The sequence below is a fragment of the Eulemur rufifrons genome, chromosome 20 (assembly GCF_041146395.1).
Source record: "Eulemur rufifrons isolate Redbay chromosome 20, OSU_ERuf_1, whole genome shotgun sequence".
In the NCBI taxonomy this organism is placed as follows: domain Eukaryota; kingdom Metazoa; phylum Chordata; class Mammalia; order Primates; family Lemuridae; genus Eulemur; species Eulemur rufifrons.
The window spans coordinates 29,589,126-29,605,456 of NC_091002.1; the positions used below are offsets into that span (position 1 = coordinate 29,589,126).

Here is a 16,331-nt window from a genome sequence, read left to right on the forward strand (position 1 = left end):
ACTAACTTATTTAATCCTCACAAGGATTGCATGAGGTGGGTACTATTATTATCCCCCATTTTATAGATGAGGACACTGGAAGCACAGAGATGTTAAATAATTTGCCCAAGGCCACACAGCCAGTACGTGATGGACTTAGGAATCAAACTCATGCACTCCCTCAACCAGAATGAAAAAGAAGACAAACCATTGCTCCTTCCTGGATTTGTTAAGGATGGTTATGGAGGGGGATTCCAGCAGCTGGTGGGAACCTGGACAGTGCCACGAATGTTCGGCCAACACTCCAGTGTGGATTTTAGTTCCAGCCGGCCTTAGGGTACCCAAGGTGAGAAAACTCAGCCACAGCTAAAACTTCATTTTCCCTGAACTTCATTCCCAAGAGCTCCCTTCCGTCTCCATGTTCCTAGCCTCATGTCCAGCCCTTAATTATGAAGTTCATGAGGACAAGAACAAGATTTCACAGTCACTGTATCCCTGCCTTCACCGGGGTAGTGGTGCCAGCTCCGTCCCCTGCACCCCTGAGAAATTCTCTTCTAGGACCAACGCGGTAAGATTACAAATAGAAGTTCCTGTTGAATGATTACTAAGTGCTAGGAGCTGGACAAGTGCTTCACGAATTTTCTCAATTATCCCTATTTTATAGAAGAGGAGGCTGAGCGGTTGAGTGTTTTGTTCAGGTCACGAAGCTAGTGGAAGCTGAGCCAGGATGCCCCCGAGATGTGTCACACGCCAAGGCACTGCACGTCACTCCTGGCCCACGACTGCCCTCTGCTGGGCCCGTGACAGCACTGCCTCACCGTGCTGGGTACCGCATTTTATTATACCTGGGCATCTAGAACAGCCGCCCCAGGAACCTGTCCAGCAGGTGAGGGAAGGGGCACGTGGGGAGGAGGCAGGGAGGGTATTTCTTGTTCTCAAAGCCCCTGAAGAGACGTTCCCATCCCACCAGTCAAAAATATACACATTATTTTGTTAAAGGACATTATTGGGATAATTGGGGGAATGTCCTCTGGTTCATACGGGGAGGGGAGTGGCTTTTGATTTAGCACGTGGTGGCCAGACCATCAGTCATCACTGGGGCTTCCCGCCCCAACTGCCTGGCCTCTGAGTAACCAAACACAGAAGCCGCTCTTGCTTTGTTCCCCTTTCCCTCTTTCCCCAGGAGACCAACAGGGAATGCTGCTCTTCCTCCTCGAGGAAAGGGCACCCAGGCCTCTGGAATTCTGGCCCATTCCCCAGAATGGGCCAATGAGGGGTTTGGTTTCGGACGCATTGGGTTCAACTTGCCTGTGCAATATCCACATGGGGGCGTCCAATGCAACAGACTGGTCCGGGGTCGAAATAAAAACCGTAGCACGGCCGAGTGCAGTGGCTCACACCCGTCATCCTGGCAGTCTGGGAGGCCAAGGCGGGAGGATCGCTTGAGCTCAGAAGTTTGAGACTAGCCTGAGCAAAAGTGAGACCCCCATCTCTACCAAAAAGAAAGCAAAAAGAAAAACAACAAAAACCCAAACCCAGCTGGGCATTGTGGCACATGCCTGTACTCCCAGCTACCTGGAAGGCTAAGGCAGAAGGAGCGCTTAGAGTCCAGGAGTTGGAGGTTGCAGTGAGCTACATGATGTCACTGCACTCTACCCAGGGCGACAGAGTGAGACTCTGTCTCAACAAAAACAAACAAGGCAACTGAGCACCCTTCCTCACAACCCCCTACCTCTTCATAAAAAAAAAAAAAACAACTTTAGCTAGATCAAGGTGTGGATGTTACTCTACACTAAGAACCAGGGGACTGGATAAGGTCACTGACAGAGAGTTGAGGTCCAAAGGCCCGCCCTCTGTGGTTCTGGACTTGGAGATCCACTTCTTTGTAGGTAGGGCCCTCCCCTTTCCCCTTCAGTGAGTTTCTCCTTCCTCCTTGCCTCAGACCACCAAGTTTCAGGTCGGGGCAAAGGCCTGGAGGGGTTGGCCTCAGGTGGCCCCACTGCCACCTGACAGCAGAAGCAGCTATTAATTTCCTCCGGGGGTTGGGGACCACAGATCTAAGGATGAGAAGAGATGCCCAGGAAGAAGGCTGAGGAGGAGCAGCCAAGGGGGCGGGGGAAGCCAGGGAGCAGGCTGCGAAGGCCAAGGGCAGAGGTGTCGCCAGAAGCAGGGAGTGGTCAGCAGCATCCCGAGAAGTAACGCTGGTTCCACAGATGCAACCCCAACATCTGCACCAGGTCGGCACACCCCTTCTGTACCCTTGGCCTTCAAAATACACCCCCCCGAATCAGAACACGCACATGATCTAGAATTTAATATATGTTTATTTGTGTAGTAGGAACACTCAGGTATATAAATAAGGTAAATACTTTCCAATGTACAGCATATCATGTTCTTACACCGTGTGGAGAAAGAACCTACACGTTTCGGTCAATACTCATCAGAAGTGCACACAGATCAACTGCAGCAAGAACGCGGATTTAGGGAAACGCCACGCTGGGGAGACGGCACAGCAGGAGCGCCCAGGCACACACCTACCTGGGGAGGCTGTGAGGACTGTCACGTGGACCCACACACCCAAGAGTTGCTTCAAGGTCGCCCCGAGTCCGAGGGTGGGAAAACTGAATATCAATACCCGCCCTATCACTGCCAGATAACTGATTCCACCGTGTGCATCCACTTTACCAAGGGCAGGGCAGAGAGACTGACCAGGGGATGCTCGCCCAATCACAGGGGCAGAACGGCCGGGGCAGACACGGTGGATCTCTGGGAGGCACAGACGCTGGCAGTGATGGGCCCGTGTGACCGCCTGGCACTCCAAGCACAGACAGCTCCCCAAAGTGGGTGGGGAGGCCATGTCTACGTCTGGGGAACTTTCAGGTTAAATAAATCCTCGAAGTGGACAGAATTAAGAAGGATGTCCACAGCCGTGCATGACTCACCCAAGAACACCAGGGTTTCCAAGACTCTTCAAAACAGAGGGGGTTCCTGTCTGATCTTCCCCGTCTGTTTTGGAAGGTATTAAACAGCAATAGAAATTAAAACTTGGAATCGGTATCAACTCTAGAAGATAATCCATGAACTTCAAACTTCCCTGCATGGGTATTCTGAGCCCAGTTTTCTGGTCCCAACACCCACATGAGCATTCACTGGGCTGCCTCAGTTAGAGTTAGCCCCCAGTTACAGACTCCTGGCCCCCTCCTCGCCCCTGTGTTCCTCCTGCTGCTGCCCCTACAGCTTTTTGGGCGTCCTCTGGCTGGATGACAATAAACCGCTGCCTCCCAATCCCTGACTTGTTCTCTTGGCTCCAACCTTTGGTTTCATTGGCCCTGATGTCTGTTCAGCTCTTTCCCTTCGTCATCAGCCCCCAGACGCCCAGCAAGACAGAAACGCAGGGTTTGCTAAAGGCCCATGGTGCTCTGTGTATAGAGGATTTAGAAGACACAGCACACAAAGAACACTCACAAAGAACGTCGGCACATTCTGCACGCTAGAAAACATTCTTAAGCCCTCTTTTGTTCTGGTGTTCCTTTCAGAAAAGCCAGCAAAACCAGTACCAGAACCTAACGCAAGTGACAGAAAGCATCCCAGCAGCCAATGACAGGGACGGCTACGTGGGTGACATCAGCAAACACAATTTCACTTGGCATAGAATCACCAGGTGGCTAAACCTTCCAAGCACTTTCTGCAGAGAAAGTCCTCTGGGGGCTGCAAAGAGCTGGCCCTGCCAGTGCCTTGGGTGACCACTGCAGGGGCATCTTCAGCTCGATGTCCAGAGGTCCCTCGCCCCCTGTGCCGAGACTTTGTGTGGACAAAAGGCTGCCCTGGGTCCATTCAATGGCACAATGAGGGAGAAAGCATCAGGCCTGGCAAACATGAGCCCAGAAGGGCAAGGGGACCCTCGGGGGCAAGCCCAGGATCAGCCCGTCACAGCGCTGCTTGCTAAAACCCCACCACCATCTTCTCCTGCTTCGTGGCATTACCATGACTTCATTAATTAACGGAAGGACAGGGACTGTTATTTAAATGCTAGCAATAGGCTGTTGGGTCCCACTAACACCCAGGAAATAATCCACAGTCAAGCCAGTAGTTCTACGCTGTTATTACTGAGTTGGCTTCAGAATTCCACAGGTCCTGTCAGCCAGCACCTTTCCTGCAGAGTGAGGAAGCCTCCGCCGCGCACACTCCCTCCCCAGTTCCCCTTGTCTCTGTTCAGAAAATGAAGTTAAAGGAACTTTTTTTCACCCAGTCCTGTGCCTGTTCTCCCTCCACTCATGAATCCCCCATTTAATTCCTTGCTAACCTAGAATCCGACACAAACACCCTACGCCGTCTGTCCCCAATGGGTCGCTCACTTCTATCCTGTTAATACTTTTAAGAAAGAATGAAACACGAGGCCCCAGATTGGCTGCGTTGTACAGGTGTAGGCAGGACTTTTAGGCTTTTAGTCTGTACGGTCTCCTACACAGCAGGTTTGTTTTCCCCACTCTTCCCTACTCTTCCCTGCTGCAGGTTCCCAAGCTGTGTGTGCAGGTTGCAGCTCTTGGCCAGAGGGGAAAGCGGCATCCACAGCAAGTCACCGACAGGCCTTCACTGCCCACAGAGTGGATGCACCACCAGGCAAGAGGAAACGGCCTCCTCCCCACGGACAGTCCAGACCACAGGCATGGGAGGTGGGCAAGATTCTCAGGCCAGCCCTTCCCATTAAGGACAGAACTTCTGAACACCCTCGCAGCCTCTTTCCTTTTGTCAGGCTGGCCTTCTTAATGACACGTGAAGCACCAAGATGCCGTAGAGGGGTGATAAGGTTAGAACGCTTCTCTCAGAAGGACCTGGGCTGCGTGCAGCGTGGTGGCAGTGTGGTGACTGAGAACCCAGTTTGTGGCACTACACCAACGTGGGCCAAACTACTAGCAGAGTTCAACAAAAGGAACTACCATTATTGAGCGCTTACTATGTGCCAGGCACTGTGCTAAATGCTTACATGCATTGTCTCATTAAATCCTCACAACCTCCCCATGGAGAAGGCACTATGATCAGAGCCAGCTGGGCTGGAGGTGGAAGCTGGCAGCAGCCGAGCAACCTTCTCAGAACTAGGGCTTTTTGAGCCTGAAGTCTGCTCTCTTAACCACTGCTCTCGACCTCAGTCACACTCAGTTTCCTCATCTATAAAATGGGATAATAATACCCAAAGGTTGTTTTCTGGATTAAACAGGATAATGTATGTAAACCCTTAGCATTATGCCTGGCACATATTAAGCACTATATTATAATCATTAATAAACACACGTGATATCTCACTGGCTCAAGAATAAAAAGAGAAGGAACCTCAGTATACAGGCCTTCCGTAGAGAAGCGGAGGGGAGAGGACAGTCTTCAAACAGCCAACAGATTTGAAACCCACTGGCCATAAAACCCTAGACTGCACATGTTCTGCCTCTCTATTCTCATCAATCATCCACAGGCCCTAAAACACCCAACACTTCAGCATCCAAAGTATACCTCCTAAACTGCCCTCAAAGTGGAGATCTCTGCGCCTTGGAAAACATGGTCCCCATGCAAACAGGTGAGAGCCTTGATCAAGAGACAGCTCCAGATGAGAAGCACAGCCTCCATCCACCTGAGAGCCAGGTGAGCAAGGCCACTGCTGGTCAACCTGGAAAGGAAACAGCAGCTGGGACTCTTCCGGAGAATGCGGCCCACCCTCTGTAGGGGACATGGGAGGGAAAAGTCCAGGCCCAAGAGGAGGCGGGCCAGGCAGAGCCCTGAAGTAAGAATCCCTCGTCACCGCCTGGTCCAAACTCCAGCAACCCATGCAGGCCGTGCCACAAGGCCCTACCCAACAAGGGGAACTGAGTCAGGAAGTGGGAACTGTTAATTCTTTAAGAAGTAGAAGCTGGGCAGCTGTGTGGAGGGTGATAAAAAGAAAAGGAAGATTGTTTTGGCCGAGACAAGGAAGACTATGAGGCTCTGTGTGAGTATTAGTCCCTGTGTTCAGGAGCTGACAGTTTGTTCCAGCTGCTCTTTGGAGCCCTGTGGGAGTCCACCCACAGCTTACCGTCTTGCGATGTGTCCTCAACAGTCGCCTGGACAGCCTTCCCCTAGCCTTTCCTCCCGACCCTGCCCTCAGAACAGGAACCCGGGTCCAAGTGAAATCGTCCCCCTTAGTAGAACGATGAAAACCTGCTCCCTCAGAAATCCATCTAGGTCTGGCTTCATAAGGACCAAGGCCACTGCTGAACAGTTCTCCCCAGCAAGGCTGATTGTCGCCCTGTGCCGTTCACATCCTCCCCCTACCCAAATCTGTCAACAGCAGGATGGACCTGAGCCTGCCAGGAGTTTGCTGACGGTGTGAAGATCTCAACTTAAGAGTCCATGTGAATCAGGCTCCCTCCAACTCAACATTTAGCTTAAACTCAAATCACAGGGTCTGCGTAGTCTTCCTTAAAGTACAGTTTGGGGATTGTCTTGCATAATATAGGTCAAGTTACAGGTTAAAAGCCCAGCGGGAAAAAATAAATTCCATAAAAATGGTTTCCAAGTCCACCTGTATAGGTTAAAAGTTATATTTCACCCCTTTGAAGAGACTAGCTTCAACGGATGTGAGACTAGTTCTTACACATTACAGAGTGTACAACACTAAGGGTAGATACATTTTAAATGTAGTTAATACTGTAGCTACTAAAGTGCTCAGAATATGAAACCGACAAAAAATAATTAACAGACAATACATAAGCAGATAGGCAAAGGGAAAAATACTAATAAACATACCGAAGGCCCAGGCTGCCTTAAAGGGTTTCACTTGCAGGAGTAAAACACAAATGTGCACTCTCGAGATGCTGAATGCAGTTCAGAGGGCGGCATGCGAACACACACAGGGCGAGACCCGGTGCCCTGGGAGCTGTCATGAGCACGACTCACGGGTCAGGGCACCAGGCTGCATTTCGAGAGTCAGGACTGGTTTCTGTGACCCTTCCTCATCAACTCCTTACTTCACCAGTTATGATCTAAGAGCAGTTTAAGCTCCAACCTGGCTCAGCCCAGGCCTCGTGAGCTTGAGGGAAGGGAAGCTGCAACACCCCAGGCGCGCTCAAACCACGTTCACGAGGCAAGCGGGGCTAGTCCTGCGCACAGAGCGCATGCCGACGCCACCCCGCCACCCGGCCACCCCGGGGAAGCTCTGTCCCCGCTCAGGCGCTCAGGACTCTCACCTGAGGCACCTCAGAAGGCTGTTGTGAGAATGCAGAGGACACAAACTGGAAAACAAAACAAAAATCTCTAAAACGGGACCACAAAGTATTGATGAATACATAAACAAGTGAGAAACACAAAACCATGCACGGAAGTGATAAACGGTGAATTCACACAAGGAGGGGCACACGGTTTCAGTCACATTTTATTTCTGACCAAAAAAAAAAAAAAAAAAAAAAAAAATGGGTCTAAAGCGAGATCGGCATGGGTGTATGTAAAAACAGCCTTTTGAATCTTGTCTGTAAATACCAGGAGAAAGAGAAACACTGCGCTCTATGGACACAAGGTGGCGTTGCTCTTCTGGCTACTTGACTGGGAAATTCCTCTTCCCCAGAAAGCACGTGGGGAAATCAGAAGACAATAAAGGGCAAGCGAACCCTCTGGCCTTCCTGCGGGCAGCTCCAGTGAGCGTCCAGCTCCTGCTTCCCAGGACCCCTCAGTGACCACATCCACAAAGGAGACCTTGCCCGCTGCTGCCAGGCTCCTGGTCCCTAAGGCAGCCCCCCTGGAGACAGTCTCTGCTGCTGAGCCCCAGTGAGACTCCCTGTTCCCAAGGACCCACATATACCCACAAAGGGACAGAAGAGACAAACAGGCGCCCTTCGGTATCTAGTTTGGTGATCCAGGTTCACTCTCCAATCTGAAAACTACAGTCCCATCACTGATCACCCTCACTGCTTCAGATGTGTTGCTGAGATACTGACTCACCTGGAGGACAAGCATTTAGAAAAGGTCTGAAAGCGCTTCCTTTTGGGGTGCCCAGGACGTGACTCAATACCCACAGGAGCCTCTGGCCATGTGAACTTGCTCAGCCAGAGTTGCAGGATAGAGAAATGGGAAGACAGCATGGAAAGTGAGTCCCCTGAGAGCAATGCAGCCTGCCCGGGGTCACACGTGTTTTGTTTTTAAGAAGGCCTTGGATCTGACCGAGAAAAGCCATGAAGCTGAAATGAAGTGAAAGTTCAGGGGAAAGAAGCCACTTCAACCCCGCACGCATGTGGGAGATCACACAGTGATACGTGAACTGAAATATTTTGAGGGCTCTGTTCTCTGCCCCACGCCTCAGAGACCAGGGTCGCCCAGGAGCTTTGAGGGAGGCAGTAAGGCTAATTTACAAGCAGAAACAACACCAAGCACCAATAGACCAATGTGCTGGAGCAAGTCACTACACCCTCCTTGGAAGTGAAAGCAACCATGGCACAGAATAATTTAACACATTTGGGCAGCAAACTAACTCTCCCACGCTCCTCCATTGCTTAGGACTCATCTATCTTCCTCAAGTCAATCTCACCGTTATAATTAGGGAGGGAAAAAAATAAATCACAGTTTAGCAAGTAACAACAATGAAAGGTACCCCAGTCAAATACAAAATACATTTAAACTGGTCACATTATATATATAAAAAAGTGTGCATTTAATCTTCAAAATAGTCAAGCCTCTAATCAGCTTAGGTTTTCCATAGTTTTATGCAGGACTTTGTGGTTTCAGTGAAAAGTCATGGTGCAACTAAAATCACTGTGAGAAATAAGTGACTTTTTAAAACAAACAGATATATACACCCTTAAGAGGAAAATATACACAACACAGCAGCTACATGGGTGTTCAGGCAAAGGGTGCACGAGTGAGAAGCCCTCCGCTCCCTGCCTGATGGGAAGGCCCCCGGAAGGGTTCAGCAGCAGGTCTACAGCACAAACGCAACAGCATCGTCCCTGAAAAAGACACAGTTAGCTGGACTGCCCTACGGGAGACACTCGAGCCGAAAATATGTGGGAAAGGGCTCAGTTACAGTACATTCTACTGCATACACTTGAAATATTACAGTGTGTTTTTTCTCCAGACTATTATAAATAATTTCTCGTGCTTTCTGAAAAAAATAAAAACTGAAACTTTCTTTCAGTCTGTGATGAAGGAAGGTAAAACCATACTATGAAGCAGAGCTTCTTTACACTTTGCAGGATTTCCGTGTGGACGGAATGCCTCGCTCTTACTAAGCATCCATCCTTCTGTCCCACAGAAGGCAACCTCTCGTGGTTGCTAGAAAAGCCCAGGTGAAAGCTCTCCAGGACAGCAAAGACATCCAAGCCGGGCCCCTCGACACAGGTGAGGAAGCCCCCTGAACTGGTCAGACACAGATGCATGTCTGTGTTTGTCTGAGCCCAGAAACAGTTCAATTGATGGGGGCTAGAACCACCAAGCAGACACACTCCTGAGCTGGGCGACGTTGTTTTCTGGATTGTTAAATACTTTTGTTTGTTTAAAAAACTCAAACAGTTTTTACCCCCATGACTTCTTTCCAACGCAAAGCTACAGCTTACTCACAACCCAAATCATAAACATAGACCGTATATACAGATTTTTTGAATCCACAAATAAAAAATACCCTACCAAAAAAAAAAAAAAAAAAAAGGAAAGAAAGAAAGACAGTGAGTTGAAGCCTTGTCATTGTCTGAGTCACACCAGCAGGGCTTGCCTTGGAGACCTGCCCCTTGCTCAGTCCTGCTCCTGCTCTCCCGGCCCTGGGTGGCCCCTACTCGTCCTCTGTGGCAGCTGTCAGCATCCCCTTGTCGACCAGATGAGACCGGAGCGTGTTGAAGATGTGGAGCTGCTGATCTGGCCTCAAGGTCAGGAACTGCTGAATCAGTTTGCTTGGATTAGGGCCCCTGGAACGGAACATGAAGAAACAGTGCTGAGCTGGGGCCTAGAAGCTTCTAAGGCCTGATTATCCAAGAGGTTGCTCTGATCTCTGGATTTTCTACTAATGGAGGGTGGGGGAAGGTTTCAGAAAATCCAAAAGCAGTAAAAAATGAAAACTACATTCACATTTGGGATGCTTTTCACTGGAACTTTGATGTAGCTAAAATTCTAGAACTGCACCATACTTAAAAATCCACCAACACGGAAAAGTGTATACCTGATAAAACTGGCGATGTACACATTGACAAAGGTGGCCATCAGATACTGGCAATCGAAGCGATCCATGATGCCTCCGTGGCCAGGAATGGTATTGGCAAAGTCCTGTTAGAGGCAGAGGAGAGACAGGTGAGCCCGGGTTCAGCCAATGACCAAATCCAGCCTAAAGTTCCCACCCCAATGTCCAGCAACTGTCCTGAGTAACTGAGAGCAACAGAAAGTGAAAAGTATTAAATCTAGAGCTGAGGCTATCTTAGGACATAATTTTATTAAATTAAAAAATATTCTTTTGGCCGGGCGCGGTGGCTCACGCCTGTAATCCTAGCACTCTGGGAGGCCGAGGCGGGTGGATTGCTCAAGGTCAGGAGTTCGAGACCAGCCTGAGCGAGACCCCGTCTCTACTAAAAAAATAGAAAGACATTATATGGACAACTAAAAATCTATATAGAAAAAATTAGCCGGGCATAGTGGCGCATGCCTGTAGTCCCAGCTACTCGGGAGGCTGAGGCAGTAGGATCGCTTAAGCCGAGGAGTCTGAGGTTGCTGTGAGCTAAGCTGATGCCACGGCACTCACTCTAGCCTGGGCAACAAAGTGAGACTCTGTCTCAACAAAAAAAAAAAAAAAAAAAAATATTCTTTTGAAGAAAGATATATTAACAAATAAACTGAAAATCAACTGTTGTGTTTTTTGGAAAGAAACATATTTTTATTTAACCCACCTAACTTTACCACATGGGTCAAGAACAGCACACATTAGTCACCAGGGTGTGCAGCCTGGCATTCTGAAGAGGGTGGTGGCGGATGGGGTAGGGCAGGGGGAGACAGGCAGGGCTGGGCGAGGAGGGAGCAAGACGAGAGGACAGAGAGGAGGGCTTTCCTACTTTGATTTTAAAGGCTCGTTTGAATCCACTTGCGAAGAACCCGCCAAAGGGGCCGATGAGCGAGGCGAAGGTGGAGAGGGCGACGCTGTGAATCTGGAATGGGTACATCCGGACCGTTTTCTGAGGAGGACAAGCAAAGTAAAAGTCAACGTGCTTGGGTGGGGAAAAAAAATATGAAACTATTGTTTTTAACTTGCACTGTTCACTTAATAATTGATCATGAATATTTCCCATATTATTTCATATCATTGTACAAGAAATAATGTATACATTATGAGGACATACTGTATCTAACAAGATATACTGTTAGACTCTTTGATTCTGTAAAATAAAAAAAAAAAAAAAAAATCCTGATCCTAACCCCCCAAAAAAAAAAAAAAAAAAAAAGTCAACGTGCCCACGAGCCCAGTGCTGCGATTTGAGTTGTCCCCACCAAAACTCACGCTGAAATCTGATCCCCGGGATGGCGGTGCCGGGAGGTGGGGCCTGGTGGGGCTGTGGGTTATGAGGGCAAATCCCTCAGGAATGGTTAATGCCTTTCTAGAGGTAGTGAGTTCTCACTCTCGAGACTGGATGAGTTCTTTCGGGAATGGTCCCACGAGAGTGGGTTGTTATAAAGCGAGGCTGCCTCCCGAGTTTTGCCTCTTTGCATTGCCTGCTTCCCCTGTGACCTTCTCCACTATGCTATGACCAAGTACAAAAAGCTCTCACCAGAAGCCAGGCAGAAGCGAGCAAGCACCTCGCTTCTCGTACTTCCCAGTCTGCAGAACGGTGAGCTAAATAACCCTCTTTGCTTTATGATTGCCCAGCCTCAAGTGTGCTGTTATATCAACACCAAATGGGCCAAGCCTTATTACATGCCACCAGAAATAACTCTTTATGAAACTAATTATATATTTTTTAATCAGTAAGAGGAGTGGATTTTTTTCCCCATTTTTGTAAGTCTCTAACATCTAGCTTAATGGAAGACATTAAGATATTCTGCATTTAATCTATTGCAATATGTCGTTTTGGTAGAAATATATGAAAAAATCCAGCCTTACAGACATGTTGTTGAAAAAAGGAAGAGTATTTTAGTAGTCTTCTCAGATAATTGTGGATATTCTTCTTTGACACCATGCCAGAACTTGACAAGTAGTCATTTCTTCAATGTTAGGGACAATGTGCAATCTGAAATCCTATTGATGAACTTTTTATACTCTTTTACATTGAAATCCATTGGCCTATCTTGCACTTTAAATAGTTCTTTTACACAGGCATGATTGTATAACACCATGCATTGGCCATTTAGAAAATATTGGTTCTGGCCGGGCACAGTGGCTCACACCTATAATCCTAGCATTCTGGGAGGCCAAGGCAGGAGGATCGCTTGAAGTCAGGAGTTCAAGACCAGCTGGAACAAGATCCTGTCTCTACTAAAAATAGAAAAATTAGCCGGGCATCATGGCGCACGCCTATAATCGCAGCTACAGGCAGGAGAATCGCTTGAGCCTAGGAGTTTGAGGTTACTGTGAGGTAGGCTGACACCACGGCACTCAAGCCCAGGTGACAGAGTGAGACTCCGTTCCAAAAAAAAAAAAGAAAGAAAGAAAACGCTGGTTCACTGAGTTATATAAATCTTCCAAATATAGACACATTTCTTTATATAATATCAAAGTATCATATGTTGGCTGGGCACAGTGGCTCGCACCTGTAATACCAGCACTCTGGGAGGCTGAGACAGGAGGATTGCTTAAGCCCAGGAGTTTGAGGTTGCAGTAAGCTATGATCAGGCCACTGCACTCCAGCCTGGCAACAGAGCAAGACCCTGTCTCTTAATTAATTAATTAATTAATATAAAAAGTAAAAAAAGAAGTAAAAAAAATTTAACATATATTGAAATCACCACAGATCTCATCAGAAAAGCCTGTAAGAATCAGAAAGCTGTCAAGCTCACAGTGGCAGGTCATGCTTTCCTAAATTCTAATTTTCACTTGAGAGCCAAATTTTATCATTGGTAACAATTACTGTCATTTTCCTTAAAGTGACACACTCACTTCATTCTTTTCAAGAAAAATGTCTGCCAAGTTCTCAAGTCTGAAAAAAACTATAATTTGTCAGTTCTTTTCAAGTAAAGATTACATTCCTAGAAAAAAAACAGCTGATTTGGCTCACAACTCAAGCAACTGCACACATACATGCTTTCCCTGTAGGCAAGCAGCATACTTCAGTATTCAGTGGAAACATTTTACACATACGTTCCATTTCAGTAGAGCGAGTATTAAAAAAGTGTGTGTGCAAGGGTCAAGACTGAATAATAATTTTACTATTTCAAACACATTCATAAGAGCAACAGGCGTGTTTGTACTACAAGCGTGTGGCATAAAGAAACCACTGCCTTAACTCATCTGAGGGCACCAGCAGTTTTAACCACCACTGCTTTTGTACCATCTCACAGCAAATGTCAACACATTGAAAAAGGCATATAATGGCATAGTGTAATGATGAAAATAGTAATAGTTGTGACGTCCCAGACCCCACTAAAAGATCTCAGGGTCACCCAGGGATCCACAGAACACACTTTGAGAACCACTGGTCTGCATGATCTGAAGTGGGGGGAAAGGTCTCCTTCCCTGGCTTGAGCAATTCTCCTTCGTCCTGGGGCTTACAGCTTTGGGAGGGAGGAAGCTAGCTTTTGAGGACAGCAGGTGGTGGTGGAGGGGGCTCTCTCTGTAGTCACTGTTCAACCAAGGCCCAAAGGCTGTTCGCCCCATGTGAGTGGCACGTACCCAGCCAATGACCGACTGGATCACCCCAGGAATGTTGTACTCCTGCAGGCGAAACAGGTCTGAGGGCTCACAGTCCACAGTGAAGCTGTTGGTGTCGTTGTTGTACTCCACGGGGCAGACGAAGCATCTGTACCCGGACATCACGTAGGACAGCTGAGGAGGAAGAGCAGACAGGCAAGGAGACAAGTTCCAGCCATCCAGCCTGGACGGCAGATACCTGGTTTGGCCACGTTCCCCACAGTGCCTAGCACCCCACTAACTGCAAGCTCTGAGCTGAATCAGAGGTTCATGTTTCACCACCCACGTATTTTACCTGAAGTTAAAAAAAAAAAAAAAAAAAAAGCAAAAGCCTCACTGCCCACTGAGGTCTCACACAGAGGTGCACAAACACCCAGGCCTTGAAAGACTCCAGGAAAGACCTGAATGAATGTGAGCACAGAACTACAACAAGGGCCGGGTGCGGTGGCTCACAGCTGTAATCCCAGCACTTTGGGAGGCCGAGGTGAGAGGATCAGTTTAGGCCAGGAGACCAGCCTGAGCGACATAACAAGATCCCATCCCTTACAAAAAAATTTTTTAACAATACCAAGATTAGCAGCGAGTGATTGCTCCAACTATTTGGGAGGCCAAGGCAGGAGGATCGCTTGAGCCCAGGAGTTTGAAGTTGCTGTGAGCTAGGCTGACACCACAGCACTCTAGCCAGGGTGACAGAGTGAAACCCTATCTCAAAAACAAAAGCAAACAACAACAAAAAAACTATGAGAAGATCCTCCCCATCTGGGAAGCTATGGTCCACTTTCCTCGGATCTCTCAGGCCATGGGAGTGGTGCCGCGAGAGGCAGACACCAGGAAGGAGAAGGCTAGAGAGCAACAGTGCTGGGGGGTAGGGAGGGGGAGCACTGAAGAAGGGAGACTGGCCGAGGGTCTGAGCAAAGACTGGTGCTCTCGAAAGGGAGGAAGGTCGCCCACCTCAGTGCAGGGCACACGCAGGAGAAAATCTGGACTGCAGTGGCACATCTCACCTCACCCCTTACTCTCGGTGCCCTCGGCCTGACCTTGAAACATCAGGTGCCTGACAAGAACACCACCTGCTGACGCCATGCCTGGGCATAAGAGGGTGTGCAAGGTGCACACAGCCCTGCTCTCCAGCTGCCAAAACCCTGGTTGAAAACTAATGAGTAAAGGACAGCTGGTGGCTGCCTTTATTCAGGCAAGGCCAGCATTTTCAGCAGGATGGAGGCCCTGTCTCGGGAGACACTGTCTAGCTCTAGACAGGCCTTGGAAGGTAGCGTGAGGCCTGTGTCTACTCCCCCAACTCTCACCCTCCCAGCCAGGAGCCACCACCTACCAGAAGGCCAAACACCACAGTGGCAAAAAAGCCCCCGATGAAGCCTTCCCAGGTCTTCTTTGGGGAGAGCTGTGGACAGAGAACAAGTTCTTAGCAAAGGGTGTTTCAATAACTCCAGCTTTGGGAGCCATGACTACTTGTTAAAAACCTTTCTATCATAAAACCCCCATCCTGTTAACCATGTCACCTTCTAAAATTCCCCCAAATATAGTTTCTTTGTTCCCTACCTTGTACCCTTCCTTTGGTCTCCTTTCTGTTTCAGTCATTCAAATATTTTTATTATAAAAACCATAGACTACAGACTAAATGCCAACATTCAAATCCAGATCAAAGCCCCAAAAGTGTGCCTATATAGTTCGTAAAAATTTTTATTAGCTCTCTCTTTTTTTTAAAATGAGTTTTCAATGTTTTCATTTGGCCTTTGTCTTAAAATCAATGTATTACCAGGATGACATGAAGATGTGGCCACAATACACACAGCTAGATTTCCTGTGTGTGCCAAGCTGATCTGCTCATATTGAAAGCACCACCCTCCCATCGCGGTGATGTTTCATGTTAGGATAATCTATTTACCTTGATAAGTGGAGTCCGACCAAAGAAAAAGCCAAACATATAGGCCATGATGTCATTACAGATCACGCAAGAAATGGGGACAATGAACCTGGGAAAGAAACCAAAGTAAAGATCAAGTCTACCAAGATGACAGTGCCCCAGAAGTCCACTAAATAACGCCATTCATAAATTCCAGTACCAAAACAACACATAAATTATACTTGTCACCCATTAAGGAATAAATTAAAAAGAAAGAAAATACCAAAAAGCCATACCTAGTACCTGGCATATTCAAATATTTACTGAATAACTACTAAGTTACTGTATAAAATGTCATTGGTTCTTTTTTAATGATAAAGCAATATATGTATATACACAATATAAATTCAAATTGTAAAAGAAATTAAAAAATAAGTACTCGGGAGGCTGAGGCAGTAGGATCGCTTGAGCCCAGGAGTTTGAGGTTGCTGTGAGCTAGGCAGATGCCATGGCACTCTAGCCCAGGCAACAGAGTAAGACTCTGTCTCCAAAAAAAAAAAAAGATCTTAAATAAGTTTTCCTTCTTTCTCCCATCCCTATCTCCATTCCCCAAAACAACCACTTTTAATCATTTCTAATTTTTCTTCTTCTAGTAGTTACCTC

At 47.8% G+C, this 16,331-nt stretch overlaps 1 protein-coding gene across 1 annotated transcript in view; it reads right to left on the minus strand.

Moving 5' to 3' along the window:
- Positions 1-2,311: 2,311 nt before the first annotated feature.
- CDS2 (CDP-diacylglycerol synthase 2) overlaps positions 2,312-16,331 on the minus strand; it is a 61,176-nt gene continuing 47,156 nt past the window's right edge. The window contains exons 8-13 of the mRNA XM_069496509.1: positions 15,711-15,798; positions 15,138-15,206; positions 13,790-13,942; positions 11,022-11,141; positions 10,142-10,245; positions 2,312-9,890 (exon numbers count right to left, since the gene is read on the minus strand). Of these exons, the coding sequence (XP_069352610.1) occupies positions 9,758-9,890; positions 10,142-10,245; positions 11,022-11,141; positions 13,790-13,942; positions 15,138-15,206; positions 15,711-15,798 (667 nt within the window). The 3' untranslated portion in view covers positions 2,312-9,757. The remainder of the gene's footprint in view (positions 9,891-10,141; positions 10,246-11,021; positions 11,142-13,789; positions 13,943-15,137; positions 15,207-15,710; positions 15,799-16,331) is intronic.